Below are 19,435 nucleotides of genomic sequence, written 5' to 3'. Positions count from 1 at the left end.
GTCCCGGATTCAATTTTAGAATTCCAGGACATATCTGTCTTAGAGAAGACAGAACAGATGGGTATGGTGGAGTTGCACTAATTCTTAGAGGAGGTGTGCCCTTTGTCCACATACCCATCCCTAATCACAGTGATAAATTTTCCATTATTGCTGCTAGTGTAAATAATATTTGTTTTGTAAATATGTATATACCTCACCCTTCCACTGAAGTCTTTGATGATATTTGTAGCATTCTATCTTCACTCCCGCGCCCTATTTTAGTCATGGGAGATTTCAATGCACAACATTCTATGTGGGGAAGTTCTAAGTCTGATCATTATGGGGCTAGAATCTTAGACATCTTAGATGATAATAATTTATGCCTTCTAAACTCTGGCTGTTCTACTAGAAGGTCACAGCCCCATGAGGGTATTAGTGCACCAGACCTAACCCTGTGTAGTCCCTCCCTTGCCCCTACATTAAACTGGTGGCCTCTATCGTCTTCATATGGAAGTGATCACTTTCCACTAATTGTATCATTTCCTCAAAAAATTAGCGAAAAGTTGTCAAAGTCTCCTTCCCGGTTAAAATATAAACTTAAGGATGCTAACTGGTCATTATATAGAGATAAAGTTCAACAAAATTTATCAACCATACCTCCACTAAATGATAGCAATAATCATCTTTGTAATGAAGCTTTTACACAGGCCCTACTACAGGCTGCTGAGGAAGTTTTTCCTATTAAAAATAATAATGGCAATGGGTATATTCCATCACCTCCTTGGTGGGACAGTGAGTGTTCTGCTGCGATAGCTGAGAGAAAGATAGCTGAAAAAAATTACAGAGAAAATTCTACATCACAAAATTTTAATGTTCTTTGTAATATTATAACTAAAACACGTAAATTATTAAAACAAAAAAGATTCAATGGCTGGAAATCTTTTTGTGCCTCAATTTCACCAGACATTTCTCCATCTGAAGTTTGGCAAAATATTCGTAGATTCAGATCCTCTTTTAAACCTCCAAGGTCTCCTCTTATGGATAGCAGTACAGTTGATTTGTTTCTTGACAGATTAGCTCCACCATTTGTCCCATCTATAGATAATATGTCTTCTTACTCACAGGTTTCTCTCCTCCCCCAGCATGATAGTAGCAATTCATTCATTTCCTTTAGCCTTTCAGAACTCAAAGGGGTTCTTTCAAAACTAAGGGACTCAGCCCCTGGTTGTGATGGAATTCCATATTCCTTTTTTCAAAACCTGAATGATTCCTGCCTTTCTTATTTTCTCAGTTTAATTAATTCAATCTTAACATCAGGTAATATTCCTCCATCATGGAAAATCCATGAAGTTATCCCAATACACAAGCCCAACAAACCGATTAATGATCCATCATCATACAGACCAATTGCATTAGCTCCAGTTATGTCCAAAATTTCTGAACATTTAATTAAAACTAGACTAGAATGGTTTATTGAGAGTAAGGGGTTACTATCACCAAACCAGTTTGGATTTAGGAAAGGCAGGAGTACAATGGATAGTCTCAGTATTTTTATGACAGACTTAAGATTGGCATTTTCTTACAATAAGTCTGTGTTAGCGGCATTCTTAGATGTGTCGGCAGCCTATGATAATGTCAACCTTTCAATTCTGAAACAAAAAATGACTAATTTGAATATCCCACAAATTTTTATAAGCTTCACAATCAATCTTCTCTCTGGTAGAATGCTTAAAGTAATATCAGGAGACTCCTACCAATCCCGTATTGCCTGGAAAGGTTTACCTCAGGGCTCAGTTTTAAGTCCTTTACTTTACAATATATATTCTCATGATCTGGAAGCCTCCCTTAAGGGTAAAGTTAACACACTCCAATATGCAGATGATTTACTCCTCTATGTGTCTGGTGATTCTGTAGACAACATGTCTGATACTATTACACATTCCCTTAAGTTATTAAAAGTCTGGCTTGACAATAACACTTTAAGCCTTTCGGTTCCTAAAAGTATTATAGTCTTATTCTCACGTATGAGACTTCCTCCAGCAGTATCTGTATTTTATAATAACATTAGAATTCCCACTAAAAGTGAAGCAACATTTCTTGGGGTAATTTTAGACTCAAGACTTACAGGAAGCCCTCATTGCTACTATATAAGTGCCAAATGTGAGAAGATTATAAACATACTGCGTTGTCTCTCTGGAGTTTGGTGGGGAGCCCATCCTTTCTCTCTACAGCTTCTATATAATGCTCTAATAAGAAGCATTTTAGACTATGGAACATTTATACTTGAACCCTGTAATGCAGTAGCTCTCCATAAGTTAGACATTATCCAGTCTAAGGCTCTGAGAATAATTGCGGGAGCTATGCGGTCGAGCCCTATTAACGCTTTGCAGGTGGAATGTTCTGAAGCCCCCCTGCACCTCAGACGTCAATTTCTTTGTGACAGGTTCCTGTTTAGAGCATTTCAAGTTTATACTCATCCTCTTTACTATAAGTTACGGTCTCTGTTGGAATGTATGGATTATTCGTACTGGGCTCATAAATCGCCGCCATGCCTTATTGTTAGTCTCCAAAAATACTTAGCTCTTCAAGCTCCAACACATAGATCACAATTTCTTCCTATATTTTGTGTTAACTATGATGCATTAATTTTAAATCCATCTATTTTGTTTGACTTTGGTGTTTGTAAACAAGATCCTTCTGCCAATGCCAAATTTATGGATATTATTGACAGTGACAGCCGATGGAAACATTGCCATTTAGTTTTTAGTGATTCTTCCAAACCCGGTCCTGAGAAGTGTGTGGGAGTTGGCATTTTTCATCAACAGTTTGGCATTGTACAGAAAATAAAATTGCCTCCAGAGACTTCAGTATTTACTGGAGAATGTTTTGGTCTGCTGAAGTCTCTGGAATACATTTTAATCATGAAATTAAAAAACACAATAATTTTTACCGACGCTAAAAGTGCCCTACAAGCCTTGGACAGATTTCCTTTTAGCAGTAACAATCATCCAGTCATTATTGCATGTCGTGATTTATTGTATCAATGTTGTAGCAAAAATTACACAGTTTCCTTTGCTTGGATTCCGGGGCACTCAGGAGTCTTTGGCAATACCAAGGCTGACAGCCTTGCCAAAGCTGCGGTCAATGACGGAGATCTGGTTCCGTACCAAAACTTTTGTTGTGATTTGGCCCTCCTTCCTAAATCCCAGTTATTCAACTCTTGGACACATATGTGGCTTTCTTCAAGTCAGACTAAAGGTCGATATTACAGCACGATCCAGGTGGATATACCTCCTAAACCGTGGTTTTCAAATCTGACGTTTGGTAAAGCTACCACTTCGACTCTTATTCGTATGAGGCTGGGCCATGCATGCATTCCCTTGCATCTGGCAAGGCTTAACCTTTTGCCTAGTGATATATGTGAGTGTGGCAATGACGTTGGGGATTTTAATCATATATTCTTTGCCTGTCCTCGACATGACCGTTCCGCTTTTATTTCCTCGCTTTTGTACATTAAAATTCCTTTTCCTACTTCAATTTCTGTCCTTTTATCTAATATAAATATTGATGTATATAGAATTTTAGCTAGTTTTATTTTTCTTAACGATATAAAATTATAACCATTTATGTACTTATATACTAAATTTACCTGATCCTTTTCCAAATTCCGTTCCAATTCTCAATCCAATGACACACTTCCTCACCTTTTTGTATGGCTGACGCACAAACCGTGCAGGCCAATAAATGGCGCAAAAAAAAAAAAAAAAACTTTGTACCTTCATTAGTTTTAGTTTTATTCATTTAGATTTTAGAGCATTGGTAACAAGATCATCAGCTCAAACCAAAATATTGTATTTTGGTTCGAACGGTTTTTTGGTAACGAAGAAAATTTAAATCACCCAGTCGAAGTTCCGAGGTAACAAATATAAAAAAAAAACATTCTGAAGAATTGAGAACCTGTTCCTTTTTCGAAGGCGTTGAATAAAAATATTAATATATCAAAAAATATTGCTACACTTTTACACACAAAATGACTAACGCCACGATATTTTACAACACAAACTACAATAAGGCGACATATTTGAATGGAATCAATGCTGCCAATTACTAATTGAGGCTAGAGGTGGTTGGTTAAATCCATAAACTGTTTTTATTAACAGTTTTAAATCCGTAAACGAATTAACTGGATTTCTTCAACGAAAAAACCTGTTTTTTTTTAACATAATAAGCTAATAATAAATTCAATCAACGTCTTCGCCCATTACTCGCAATAATTGAAGAAATTGAATGCCTCACCATAACAGTTTAATTCAAAACAGTTGACGAATTTGCGAACGAAAACGTTGAAATGACATTATATTGACAAAATATGAACCTAATAAAAACCTAAATTCAATGCATTAACCGATTTTCCAAAACCCGTTGACGATCTAACAGTTTTTTCAACCTGTTGACCATTGACAAAAAACAGTTAAATTAAATTAATTTTAAAAACATTCAATGACACACCTCTAATTGAGGCTATCAGCGCAAAAGTAGTGTAACCCCGTAGTTTTCCAATTACAGTACTAGAGCGCAATATGCGGCTTAATGTTCAACGTTGAGTGTTCCAACCAACGCTTCGCACAGTCGAATACTCTCAAAAGTACTGCTTTCGCGTGATACGTAGGTGATACCAACTTAGTGGCAGAAAATTAACGTGTCATTTTTCTATAAGTTGGCATTGGTCCAAATTTTGTTTACTATCGGTAGTGATATTGTTTAAAATTTTGAAAGCTTTTGTTTCATAGTAGTTTTTTTAGATATAATAAAACTTAATTCAGACTGTTTTCAAAAAAAAATTAAATGTGGATAAAGGTAAAAATTTACCGAAAAATGATTTAATACATCCACATATAATATCCTAATAATAATCTATCCTAGTAATAGATCCATTGGATAATGTGAGGACACTCCTAAATAGGTATGTTTATTTATTAAATATTTTTAATACTATAATAATATGATACTTTTGTTCTTTCCAGTGGACATAGTTGAGTCACTACTTAAATATTAGGTATATCTTATTATTATATCATATATTAAGAAATTTGGGGCAAGATAATTTGTGTAAAAGTGTGTCAATATTATTATTATATTGTTGTTTGTAGTTAGGTTAAGTGTAATTATATTTCTACCATTGACCACTTTTATTGTTACATATTAAGAATAACTATTCTCACATAGATCCCTCTAAATTCATCATCAAATTTTTTTTTTTCTTATTATTATCTCTTAACCTACTCCATGATCTTCATTACTCTCACCCATTCTTCTTCCCTCACACAATCTTATTATAGTGTCCCAGTTTATTTTGGATAGGGCAAGTTCCAGTTCAATTAGTTTCTCATGTGGACATAGTTACTGAAAAATGTTCCAAGCCACAAACATCACATTTTAAGGAATTCATGTTTAAAGTTTAATAAATATTGGTGTATCCCATACATGTGGGTTGGGCTACTAAGTCATGATGTCATTTAAAGAGTGACAGTAGGGCTGCCATTTTTTGTCAGTCCGTTAATATGAATCAAATGTTTTTAACTCAATTTCGTCATGATTTTGGCATGGAACGTTTTTATGAAATTACATCCATGTGTTCTCAATCACAAACAGTTTAAAGTTGCTATGTAATTCCTCATTATCATTTATATCTCTTCTACATTTTGATGTGAGTGCGAATGTGTAGCATAATAATAATAATAATAAACTTTAATGTCTTTCTTGCAGGTATAGATACTATACAATACTACAAGAAGAATCTTCACTGCAGAATAATGGGATATTTACACCAGCTTTTGCTGAATTCACAACAAATGACCTGGAACAGAATCTGAATATTATGAAACGGAGAAATGTTAAATTTCCAGTGCTCTGTGAACGGCTGGATAACAGGGCACTGGGTGAGTGTTCCGAGGAGCTATTTAACCTGAATCCTGCCGCCGAATTCGACCTTCGCACGACACGCCACTAGTTAGGATATGATTCCCACCTTCACACACACCTTCACACACACCTTCTTTAAATGTGCTTGAGTCGCATGCGCGACGTCAGGAGGCGAGAGACAAATGCGGAGTGTGTCTGAAGTCAGATGTTTTTGTTAATTTTTTTGTTATAAAAGAAGTAAAAATATGAAGTATTTTTTTATTTAAGGTAAATTACTGGGTGTTTGATAGCTCTAAATGGGCATTCCCCTTTTCCTTATTAACCTAATAAAAAATGTCTGTCTGTAACAAAATCTTGCAAGTTACAACACAAGTATCACTGTGATTGATACCTACTATGAGATGGCGCGCTGCATAAAATGAAATTATTTAAATTTTTTTGTATTTTTTTTATTACTTATAACAAAAAAGTAATACTAAGGACTCTGTTATAATATTTAATACTACTATAGTTAATAAATACTTTATTATGTGTTAACTTAGAAATAAACCCTATCTAAATAAAAAATTTACCTCAATCGTTATAGCCGTTTCCGTGATGGTTCAAAGTTCCAACTTAATATTTATATACATCTTATATATAAAATTCTCGTGTCACAATGTTTGTTCCCGTACTCCTCCGAAACGGCTTGACCAATTCTCATGAAATTTTGTGAGCATATTGAATAGGTCTGAGAATCGGCCAACATCTATTTTTCATACCCCTAAGTAATAAGGGTTGAATCACCCTTAAAATTTTTTTGTTTTAATTTTTTTATAATGTGGCATTAAAAAATACATACAACTTCAAATTTTCACCCATCTACGATCAACAGTTACTTTTGTATCGCGATTTTAATATCGGCAATACAACGTTTGCTGGGTCAGCTAGTAAATTATAAATTTATATCAAAGCAAGAATTGCTCATTTAAATATGATTAATAATAAAGACATTTATTTTGCCCGGGCCTTAGTTCTCATTAGGCCTTTCTCACATACATATAGCGACGCTGAACAAACGCCAGATAAATCTCCCTATTCTTTCACTATTGCTGTGGCGCACGCGGAGTGCTTAATCAAACCGACTAGTAAAAGGTTAGCGAGAGGTGGGAGGGCACAATTTACTTTTAAGAAAAATCGATCATATCATGACGGTGACTACGGCTGAGTTGCGCGAGTTCCAAATAAGACTGGCAGAAGGTTCCTAAGCGGGCATCGCTTCATCGAGAATTGCCGCTGCGTGAGACGTCTCAATGCCATCCGCGGGCTCAGCCGCAAAAAACAATCCCATTTCAAGCAAACGCGTGTTAAATGCTTCTTTGAATTCAGCCTAACGCAACGTGCGACGCGTCGTGTCTCCGTAAATAAGGCCTCAGGATAAAATGATTTTTTATCAATTTCAGAGTGGTTAAGGTGTGGGGAAGCATAACAAATAAACTCACATTATTTAGCATTTATAATCATTTTTAGGATTACATCACAGTACAAAGAGTATATTAAATATCAAGTTCTGCATGACTATTGTGTGACTTACTTATTAACTATATAAACATGTAAATCTTTATAATCTTCAATATCAAAATATATTTCATTTTCAAACTGGCTACATTTACATATAGTAAGCCAATCCAACATATCTTCAAAAATACCTAAACTAGTTAATGTATCAACCATACTTCTATTGGTTATTAAGTAACTACCACACTTTATATTCTTCTTAAAGAAATACCACATTTCTTTATGTTTCTCTATATCCACAAAAAAGTCGAGGACATTAATGACTACAATATTGGAACACTGTACAATATCACTTCTCTTCATTATATCCGAATGAACTATTTTAATTCTGTTTGTGTCCATTGCAAACTTTTTTATTATAGTTTCTTGAATATCACAACATTCTTTATTCATTTCCACTCCTATTATTGTTGATACATTGGAGAAATAATAGGCCTAAAAAAAAATAATGATTAATTATTTTGTAAGTAAACAGTAAGTCACATTATATTTGAAATTGCTGGGCCATGATTAAAATTTCTTCACTTACATATCTATCAGAAAATAATTTAATTATAAGTATGTTATGGCAAAAAATTATGAATATTATATCCGGAAACACATTAATGCTTCTCTCAAGACGAACAGAGAGAAGTGGCTAACTACCTCCCATTTCTGGAAATTATAATTCCATAATTTTAAAGCCTTGGTTGGTTATTGAGATGTACTTGGTAAGCTTCTGAGAAATAACAAGTATTTTTTATGGAAGAGGAGGGCAAACAGGCATACAAAGCACCATGTCATTGTGTGATGAAGATACTATTCTATATATGACTGTTTAAGTGATACAACTTGGTAATGGAGCATTGGTACTGTAAGCTCTATGGCAGTGTTTTTCAATCTTATTTACTTCGCGACCCCCTTGTCTGTCAGTAATATTAAGTAGTAATAATTTATAATTTAAAAGACTAACATAATTATTTTTTGCACAAAGTTTTGACGTGTTTTGGATGAAAAAAAAAATATCTAGAGTGCGGGAAGCTCTAAAGTTATTAGTACCATTCGCCACTTCATACCTGTGTGAACTGACATTGTCTTCAATTCTGGTATTAAAACTATAAAGAATAGACTTCATTTAGAAAATGATATAATTTTAACATTTCTAAAACAGCACCACGATTTGACTTTTGAAAATAAAACAATTCCATCCTTCTCACTAAAAATGTGTTTTAGTTGTACTCTACCTAGACTTTTTCCTTTTGCCGTCGGCCCCCCAAGTAAGGGTCGCGACCCAGATTGAAAAACACTGCTCTATGGTAAAAGGCAGATATATGGATGGGATCTGTAATCCTCTAGGTTAAATCCTAGACTAGTGAAATTTGGTACGTACCCAGCTTTAGCAAAATCTTTACTTGCTTACTTAAGTTAATAGATCTATGAAAAAACACAGCATTTAAGTCCAAAAGGAATAATTTATGTGATAACGGCAAGCCACACTTTATCACCAAGCTGTAGAGTCAGGGCTTATAGGTAGAGTTATTTGTTATTTTATTGTTATAATTGTAATACAGTAAGGAACACTTAGAGTTGCACTAGGGATTATACTTTCTTCAAGACGGCTGTACTCAATATTATGTGTCGGAACGGTTGGGTGTCAGTCGTTCCATTGTTCAGAGGACCTGGACCTAGGTTTCAAGAAACCTGTTCTTTAAAAAAAAGACAATGTACTGAGCCCAGGGACGATTGATCTAATATTGTGAGCCAAGCTTTACGAAATCAGAAGTCTACTTACAATAACATGAAGATGTTAGAAATGTGAGTGGTAGCATATGGACTGTTAGGGGAAGACTTCTACAAGTCGATATGCACAGTGGAAGATCAGCTAGGGGTCGTAAATTACTCCGTGGGCACCATATTGCAGAGTCAAGGTTTTCCCAAAATTGTGTGATGTGGACAGATATAGAATTGAACATTGCTATATTTTCTATTATTTCTGTTAAGTATATTAAGTGAATCCACAATCTGTTTATTTGGTGAGCACCGACAGCGTTATGTAGAGGTAGTTTTTGAAGAAATTACGCTGTACGCTCTGTCATGTTCTAGGCTGGCATAACTTCTGTAGATCGTACAGAGTTACTTTTCGAAGAAAACAGCTCTCTGAATGCACAATGCTACATCACGGAACTCCTAATTCCTAATGCACAACCAGTTTTAGCTGTTAAAGGAAGTGCTGCTGTGTTTATGGACGACAACAACGTTTAGATTGGCCAGTATGAAGTCCCAACCTCAATACTACTCTTTAGTAGTGTGTATTCCAGCCCCATAGAACATCCAAGAGCTTAAAATTGCTATTACGGCCTAATGGGAGCGTATTCTCCAAGAACTTCATCAAAAGCATGCCACGAAAAATTTCAGCAGTTATTTCAACCATTGGGGGCCACACTGAATTTTATTTTTTATTGTTTGTAACATTTACTGAATGAAGGAGAACATCTATTATTGAAGTTACCTTATTTTTTTGTCAAAATGAGTCATTTCCAAAAAATCAAAATAAAACATAATTAATTACCGAACAAAAGTGTTTTTAATATTGTTTGTTGCATCAAATCCCTTTTACAATTGCTGTTAATACTAAAAGAACTCGATTAATGAAAAGTGCCCCATTTTTGCAAAGAAGTTTACTTTGATCTTGTTACAGCCCTCATCAAATAGGAAATGGAACACAAAATACAGCTGAGATAAGAGTTGACTCTACTAGAGATCTTTCTTTCTAACAGTAAAATCATCATGAAATTGTAACGTCTTAGCAACCTCTCTTCTCTTTGACTGACAACCAGTCACCTGTAAAATTAATAAATATTATATATTAAGCAAATTACCCCATAGAGGACTGCTCCTAATCTTGAGCCCACATCTAGGATTTGTTTATTTTCTAGATCCTTTGGTAACAGTACATTGAAAATATACTGAAGCATTTGTGTTGACATTGAGTGTGAGATGAATATCAGTTCCTGTAACAATGATAAGAATAATTTATTGTCATCAGCCAGCAGATCCGTCTCAAATTTAATTTATAAATTTATATTTTAATTATTTTACAATAATTATCACACTCACTAGAGTGAGTAATTGGACATCCACAGATGAGCAATACAAAAATTAACTTGTTTAAAAAAAATCAAATCTTATAAATATCAGATGTGGTTCAAAACTTTAAATTTAACTTCAATAACTGCTTAATACTGAGCGGGCTATATAAATGCCAAACATGGGGTGTGTTTTGCATATTTTTATTGTATTATAATTTATTTTAGTTTAGTTTTGCAATTACCTATGTATATTATTACTTATTTATATATATGGATGTAGTTTTCCCAAACTGATACAACCTAGAGACCTTCAAGCATACAGCACACTCCCAATATTAAGACTGGCAACAAATCTCTTGACCCCAGGTGTTGCGGATGGGTGGTTTCCTAAGCATTTTCCATAACATTAGTCCATTTGCCCCCTTTTAAATAAAAAAGTTTCACTAAAAATCTGAAACCATGAAGGTTCTATGTCCATTTAAAGTACCTATTACAATAAAACGGCAATTTCATACTTTAACACCTATTATAATAAAAAATAGACCTCTAACACCTGCATCCTACCATTATGGCTGAAAGACCTGGGCTCTCACTCAACAGCACAGAGAGAAGCTTGCAGTATGTCAGTCAACAATGGAAAGCAGAATATTGATTAAAAATAAAGTAAAGTAAAATGAAGTGTTTTATTTTATTTTGTGATTTGTTTTAATTGCTCAGTAGGAACTATTTTAGTTATATCATCTGTTTTATATGCCTTATCCCAAAAATTATGAAAAAATTATATATTAAAGTAAAATTTTAAGAACAATTTCTTAATTATTTATTTACCTTACAATTTCTTGAATTGCACTCTACACAATAAAATCTAGACAGCTTTCCTTTTTGTACAAGCTCATCTACTTCTTTGTCGTCATAAAGAAACTCATCAACGTGGCAAGTGTTAATTTTTGTACAATCTGCTTGATCCCCTACTGTTGGAGGCACAATATTTTCTGTTTGCATCTCTGCTTCGAATGGCACAATTTCTCTCAGAACTTTACTTATTTTTACTAATTTCTTTTCAAACTTCTGTAGTTTTTTCTTTTTTTCCAAATCTGTAAATACACACATACATACACTCACGCCTTGTTCCCGTCAGGGTAGGCAAATCTGTAAATGTATTTAATTATGTGTCAAATAATATTGTTGTCAATTTTATAAAAAAAAATAATGGCAGTTCACAATATACTATCTACAGATAGAGATAAATTACTACCTTCTACTGTCAGTAATTAGCTGTCAATAATCTGAAGCTGTCCCAATATACCCGATGAGTCATTCTTATCGCCTTACATTGGGACACTGAATTGCAATTTCCATACAAACTTCTATGGCTGGTAAGCTATACGTTCTCCCTTTGATAGAAATTTAACAGCGTGTACGGATAAGTTGAGTTACCGTTGATAAGTTTATTGGGACAGAAAAGTCAATGATAGTTTTTATCTCAAGTAGGACACAACCGGAGATAGACTGTATATTGGGAACGGCCGAAAGAGTGTTGTGACTTGTTATATTCTCGTTTAAAACATTACTAAAAACCTCTCAATAAACTAGCCTTTTTTGTATGCATGGGACGTTATCCATTTTTCTATTTCACTGAGGTTATTCTCCTCCAGTTCTCCAAAAATGTCCAAAATTTGGCTTTTCACGTTCAGAAGTTCTTCGTCATTCATTTTTTCTCCTTTTACGTACGAACTAGAAAAATTAAATAAATTATTGTGGTTTGAGCTATTAAATTCACTACATCAAGGAGAATTTAAACACTTCTATGTTCAATAAACATTTGTCATTTACACGTGCAAGTATTTATTTACATTATATACCTAGTATATACATCAAATTTACTCTTTTTTTGTTTCTTCATCCAATATAAGAACCGGCAAAGGCTTCAAGCCCATACAGCCATCTCATCAGCGTTTTCAATGCTTTTTTATTCTCAATAAATCACAAAAAAAGCCCCTGTGAGGTTTATGGGCACAAAAATCTTGATGTAGGTTAGATCTCCATTTTATCTTCCCACATTATATTTAGATCCTCTTTCATCTTTGCATTTTTTTTGGAATTTTATGACCTGCTAAATAAGTAATTGGTAATTATCCAATTACAAAGCATAATGCGAGTCAGTGCCGCAAAATGCCGAATTGTGCTGATGCTTAATAATTAGAACATGAATTAGTTTTAAAATGCACCAGCAGAGTGCGTATGTACTAAGTTCAATGTTGAAAAAAATATTCATAGAGTTAGCAATCTAATAAGAAAATAAGATTGTTCTTCATTTTGATAAATATGTTCATTTCCACGAAAACATTTATGATGTCTGCTTCATTAAATGATTCGATCAAGCAATTGCAATATTGACACAAGTCTATTTCTGTTCAATAAATTTGTGTATACTTTAGATTCTAAAATAAAATTGTATTCACATTATAAATGTGGTATATAAAATTAAATACAGTCCGTTAACAGTTATTTTACCTCTGACAGAAGTCATTATATGTTTTCTTTATGTTGGTGTTCCTGTCGAGTCGTTCTGTGAAGTTCCTAGCGTTTTTCTTTCATATTTGTGATATTTCATCTGTTAGCATGCCGAAAAGAATTTAAAGTAGCGGAAGAAATATTATAATATCGGTGCGTGATTTCTGTGAAAGAGAAAAAGATAATAATGCTCCTTTAATTCCATTTGGAAATGTTCGTCAACGAGCTGCCGCCATGACGGGTATGTAAATTAGGGTTACCCGTCTTTAGTATTTTTCCCAATTTTAGTGGAAACTTGATGTCCTAGCGTTACCGCCATCAGTACATAATTTCTGTCGCGTCAACTTTGATTTTCTCCCACCATAAATGTTAGACTGCTTGTTGTTGTTCTTGCAAGTACAGTAACTATCTTGTGATGTTTTTTGTATGTTTTATTTTTATAGTAATATAATCAATCATTTGCTTCAATTTGATATACAAGTTCTATGTCCTTTATATTTGTCTTTTTAATATATTATATGATTTCATAATTTAATAGAGTAATCATTGTCAATTAGTATAAGTCGCCTTGAGTGGTTTTAATTTGAATGAATAAATAATATAAATGCCAAGCGGACCTCTATTTTTTTTAGTTAGAACTACAATTTTCGTTTGGTAGCATTTGATACGATTGGGTAAAAAAGTAAATAGGAACATTATTGGTAAGAAATAGCTCTCTACATATATGCACAGCTATTTTTAATTTAAAATAAAATAGGCTTTATAAAATAACTTTTTTCCTGTTTCAGGAATATCTGAAAAAACCGTAAGCACCATAACTAAAGAAGGCTAAGTTGCTGCATCCACTTCTCAAAAAATTTCTACGCCCAGAAAAAAACGCATCCAAGAAAAAAATAATCATTTGGATGATTTTGATCTGTGTGCAGTTCGAAATAAAATACTTGAAATGTATAAACCTAACAATAATATTGAAATGTATATGTAAACCGTCAGAAAGGAGGTACCGACTTTGGGGAAACTCTTAGCAGAGTTAAAAATTGATATAAATTTTTGTGGAGGTCGTACTACATCATGGAAAATTATACGTGCCTACGAAAAAATGCTGTGCGAAACTCTATTTCACTATTTCTTGTGAGAAAGTGAAATATCGTGAAAAACGTTTGATAGCTATGAATGACAGGTAGCCTAAAACGCAAATAGATTACTTTATTTCCGATTAAGATAATTATCCGGATGAATATATTGTGGTTATTACTGTGTAACTAACTAATACAATAACAAATGACAGCTTACAATTAATACACCAAACGTGCTTTTTTAGGAGAAAAAGTAGCAATTCATAAATGGGTTGGTAATTCTTTGGTACTAGTAAAATACTTTTGATAAGCTTACACATATTTTTTGAGTTATTTTCATATTGTAATTATTATCATTTCGTATCTTACTGAACAGTTTATTTAAATGGAATAACGAACTTCGCTCCTGACGGAAATCTCCCGATCACTTAATTGTTTTTTATTTTAAAATAATATTATTAGATAGGCATTCTTAAAGATATATAAAGGTATAGTCTTACATTAAATAACAAAGCGAGCGAAAATGAATATGATAAGATAGGTATAAATAATATTATAAGATAGGTATATTTTTATCATAATCCGAATAATAAAACTATTAAAATAACTTTTCGTATTATTTCTACTCTTCTACCCGATACTTTTCATTCACTGCAAAAAAACCATTAATTTCAGTCGTTCATGCGTACGATGATCCCCATCTGTACGAATTATCTCTTGGTACGAGCTGGTTCTCTGTACGCCACATTTGTTAGGAAGTTAGGAAAAATAGACTATAATAATAAATAGAAGTTAGGATAAATATATCACACTGATGTAATTATTATTGAAAATTAACATTTACATAACAAAAATTATAATTTGGTAAGCAAATTTCTGTAATGACTTCAAAATATATAAATTTAAATGCATTCAACCGTCCTGATAACAAAAGATCTTATGACAAACTTTACGTTCAAATCATTATATTGTAAGGAAAAAAATATCAATACCGTAAAATTTAACTTGTCGTTTGAGGGATAGTCATAGTCATAGAAGTTAAATATGGCAATATAACGCTCAGGTTAGCTAACCTAACGGCTACAGGTAAAATAACTGTGAACGCACTGTAGTCAATGTTTGTACCTTCATTAGTTTTAGTTATAGTTTTTTAGAGCATTGGTAACAAGACCATCAGCTCAAACCAAAATACTACAATCGAAGAATATTTAAATCATTTCTCGGTTAATTTGTACCTTTATCCGTACTTACTTTTTTTTAACACAGTTTGAATTAAGTTTTATTATTTCTAATAAAACTATGACGAAACGAAAGCTTTCAAAATTTTTTCACCTATAAACAATATTACTACCGATAGTAAATAAAAATTGGATCAATGCCAACTTACTCCTAAATGAAACTTTACTCCTAAAACTAAAGCATTATGGAGTTAAAATAGAGCCCTAAACCTCTTAAAATCATATTTAAGCGAAAGAGTTCAGATAGTCGATGTAAATGGCAAACGGTCTTCGGGTTAACCTGTAGGATTAGGTGTTCCGCAGGGTTCTATTTTCGGTCCTTTATTGTTTCTTATATAAATTAACGATCTACCATTTGTGGTATATGATAGCCATGAGATTGTATTGTTTGCTGATGATACTTCACTTATTTTTAAAGTGAAGCGACGTGCATATATTGATGATGAGGTAAACAATGCAGTCTCAAAGATAGTGCGTTGGTTTGAGACAAATAATCTGCACTAAAACAGTAAAATAACAAAGTGTTTACGGATCATTACACCAAACACAGCGGAGGTACAAACCAACGTACTTATAAATGACCAGAGATTGGAACTTGTGGACACTACGGTCTTCTTGGGTATCACGTTAGATAAAAACCTTCAGTGGGGTCCACATATTGCCCAACTAGCAGATGGACTCAGCTCTGCGGCATATGCCGTTAGAAAGATATGATATCTAGCCGAATGTTGCGACCTTAGTGTATGTTGCTAGATTAGTGTACTTCAGTTATTTTTACAGCATCATGAAGTACGGTATTTTACTGTGGGGTCATGCTGCTGACATTGATAGTGTTTGCTCTGCAAAAGAGAGCTGTTCGTGCTATATTCAGCTTGGTTATAGACAGTCTCTCAAAGAAAAATTTTAAGAACTAAGTATTATGACTGTTCATTGTCAGTACATTTATGAAAATTAAATGTACGTTCACAAAAATCGTCACCTTTTTGCTCTTAATAGTGATTTTCATTATTATAACACTAGAAATAAGGGTTTCCTCGTAACTAATTCTAGTAGGCTTCATAAGATACATAATAGATTTAAGGGTAAATGTATCCACTTTTATAATAAAGTCCCAGCCCCTATTCAGGCATTATCTACAAATAAATTATAATGTTTTATTAAAAAATGGCTCTGTCGTAAGTCCTATTACTCCACAGCTGAATATCTAAGTGAACGGACAGCCTGGGACTAGATTATGATTATTTAATAGCAATAGCAATGACAGTACAATATTGTATATTTTTATTAAAAAGAATTCTGGGAGACTTTTTTGCGCCGCTTCTTTTCTCTCAGAGCACTTTTTTTTTCCGAATTTCGAGAAAATAAATGCCTTTTATGCTTTATAAAAACAACACACGTTAATTTTCTGCCACTGAGTCGGTATCTATTCTACGAATCACGCGAAAGCAGTACTTTTGAGAGTGCTTGACTGTGCGAAGCGTTGCTGTAGTTGGAACACTTAATGTTGAGCATTATGCCGCATAATGCGCTCTAGTGCTGTAATTGGATAACAGTCCCAGACTACTTATTATAAGATAATGAGGAGTTAAAATTTGGTGGACTTGTTTTTTAACCTTGTTTCTTTTGTGAATATTATTTTGACTGTTATTAATTAACTTTATAAAAAGAACTTCTAAATCTATAATATTTGTGAACTTTTGTGATAATTAAGCTTAAAATAATAAAAAAAATGTGGATTACACAACTTCTGCACTTATGATATTTTGATTTAATTTTAAATAATAAACAAATTACACCAAATAAAGACAAATTTAATAAGAACACAATCAAAATAGCACAACAAAGGTTATTCTTCATCTGTCTCATCACAATACACTACATCCCTGACACTGATTGAACTATTTAGATTGTTATAGAAAGTGTGCTGAACTGGCGGTCTGAACTGCAACAATTCAAGATCTTTATTCTTTTTTTCAGCAATAGTTGATTTTTCTAATGCATCTAGGTGTGCTACTCACTGGGTGCCGTTTTTTTATACTCACTTCATGTAAGAGGACTTCTTCATTATTAGAATACTTGTAGAAAAATTAAAATTGATGAAGTTTATGGAATTTCAACCACTGAATTTTCAACCATTCTATCTTGTTAATATTAAGCAAAATTATTCCGTTTGTTATATTTTTTTCCAATGATTTAGAGGAAAAAAAATCCATTCCTGTCATTCTTATTATTTTAAATGGTTGTTTTTGCAAGCCGTTTTAATTACTTTGAGTTCTCTGGAATGTATATTTCTTTGAATAATTTTCTATTCTTCTCTATTAGGCCAAAACCTTGGTCGTATGGTAAGTATGAATGCCCACTGAATTTATGATCTATTTCTTCAATAGTAAAGCCCGGATGAGATACCACATACTGACTGTACAACAATTACTTTGTTTCTATTCTGTCATCCGCATTGGTCAGAATACATGATTACTTTTTAGTAGTCACGAAATTTTTAAAAAAGTACAGCAAGCAAGATCGAATTTCTTGGGATCCTCTTGAGGCATCTGACTCGTCCCAAACAAACATGTAGGCATCATCTGTCCCCATGTTGTGAACCCCAAAGCAAAAAGGCCAAAGCTGTCTTTTGTAATACATGACTCCAGTGCTCAACATGGGAGTAGGTAGGGTTTTCATTAAGTCAAAGGTGATTACAGTGATGTCAGTTGATGATTTTGCCAAAGCCGTATTGTCTTTTAATCCCTGTCTGGCACTGTCTTCCTCTGGTGTGATTCGTGTTACCATTGCAACTCTTGTTTTAGCTGTTCACTCTCAGAAGATTTAATTTTGTTGTTGAAGAGATCACATTTTTTGCAAGAATCACTAATGGGTGCATGGAATCTTAAACTGTCATTAAAAATTTTGCTGAACATAAATGATGAAATTGGTTCAAGTGTAACATCTTTATAAAGAGAATACATTCGTCCAAGGCTCAGGTCTGGTGAAAGAAATCTCCTATGCTTACTTTTATGTCTGGTATAATAAGACTCATAGACTGGAAACTGGCAAATGAATTGTTATACCTCCTGCGATCTTAGTCTTAGTCTAGTGTTTTGTTTACAGAACTTAGTCGACCTCTCTGATATTGATCAGAGTTTGGGGTATTTTGGTTATAATTACAATACCTACTTATTCTCAGTGATTTTTTGCATATAACCTCTTACTTTTACCAAACTGACAATTGACTGTCACTTGTGACAGTGACAGTTTTAACATAAGCCACAGACTAACATAGCGTTACCTGGTTCAAAAGTGGTGTATACAGCTTAAGCTACTCTTGGACACCTTGTGGGTTACATCACTTTTGCGCTGATAGCCTCAATTACGAGGCGATTTACTTGGTTAATCTATATATTTGTTACAATATGATATGGTATTATTGTTGTCAACACACAGGTTTTAAATAATTTCTAATAAGAATATGTGAATAGCACCAGTGGGAGGCTCCTTTGCACAGGATGCCGGCTAGATTATGGGTACCACAACGGCGCCTATTTCTGCCGTGAAGCAGTAATATGTAAGCATTACTGTGTTTCGGTCTGAAGGGCGCCGTAGCTAGTGAAATTACTGGGCAAATGAGACTTAACATTTTATGTCTCAAGGTGACGAGCGCAGTTGTAGTGCCGCTCAGAAGTTTTGGGGTTTTTCAAGAATCCTAAGCAGCACTGCATTGTAATGGGCAGGGCGTATCAATTACCATCAGTTGAACGGTTTGAAAAAATTGTTTTATAATGATTAGGCGTGTTTTCATTCAGCCATAATATACGAATTCATTGGATGTAGAAGCAAATAATTATATTGTTACACAGTGCAATTGTTAGGTATAAAGGTACACATTACTTGCAATATTAATAATAACAGAATTAAAAAGGAATGAAATAGTAGTAGTTTGTATTTGCGTGTGCGTTGTCGATTTGTTTTTCTCTATTATTTCTTTTTACCGACGACTAAGCTCTCAAGATGGACACCTACTATTTTTCTAACCCTCTTTGGGTTAGAAAAATAGTAGGCTACTACGGCCTGAATATGGATGTTGCCC

The 19,435-nt window shown here is 33.6% G+C and overlaps 1 protein-coding gene and 1 long non-coding RNA gene across 3 annotated transcripts; both read right to left on the bottom strand.

Moving 5' to 3' along the window:
• Positions 1-7,378: 7,378 nt before the first annotated feature.
• Positions 7,379-13,059, bottom strand: LOC126968076 (uncharacterized). 2 transcript variants are annotated; one of them, XM_050812887.1, is made up of 6 exons: positions 12,490-12,863; positions 12,389-12,434; positions 12,121-12,260; positions 11,355-11,620; positions 10,317-10,448; positions 7,379-7,893 (listed from the first exon to the last, which is right to left on the bottom strand). In XM_050812887.1, the coding sequence occupies exons 2-6, from the start codon at positions 12,427-12,429 to the stop codon at positions 7,471-7,473; spliced, it is 1,002 nt and encodes a 333-aa protein (XP_050668844.1). In that variant the 5' UTR covers positions 12,430-12,434; positions 12,490-12,863; the 3' UTR covers positions 7,379-7,470. The 2 variants fall into 2 exon arrangements, with proteins under 2 accessions (XP_050668844.1, XP_050668845.1); XM_050812888.1 differs by lacking the exons at positions 12,389-12,434; positions 12,490-12,863 and adding an exon at positions 13,041-13,059.
• A 4,085-nt stretch (positions 13,060-17,144) lies between these two features.
• Positions 17,145-18,552, bottom strand: LOC126968109 (uncharacterized). Its single transcript, XR_007730140.1, has 2 exons — positions 17,397-18,552; positions 17,145-17,296 (listed from the first exon to the last, which is right to left on the bottom strand). It is a non-coding gene; the product is annotated as an uncharacterized LOC126968109 (long non-coding RNA).
• Between the last annotated feature and the right edge of the window lie 883 nt (positions 18,553-19,435).

This window comes from Leptidea sinapis, chromosome 14 (assembly GCF_905404315.1).
Source record: "Leptidea sinapis chromosome 14, ilLepSina1.1, whole genome shotgun sequence".
In the NCBI taxonomy this organism is placed as follows: Eukaryota; Metazoa; Arthropoda; class Insecta; order Lepidoptera; family Pieridae; genus Leptidea; species Leptidea sinapis.
This window is presented reverse-complemented; position numbering and strand designations above follow the sequence as displayed.

Bases quoted from the DNA above. Each gene is read 5' to 3' on its own strand.
- LOC126968076 (XM_050812887.1), bottom strand. From the start codon at position 12,429: ATGAAGAAACAAAAAAAGAGTAAATTTGATGTATATACTAG. The intron at 12,261-12,388 runs GTATATAATGTA...TAATTTTTCTAG, and splicing joins AAATTTGATGTATATACTAG to TTCGTACGTAAAAGGAGAAA. The intron at 10,449-11,354 runs GTAAATAAATAA...TCATTGTTACAG, and splicing joins GCAATTCAAGAAATTGTAAG to GAACTGATATTCATCTCACA.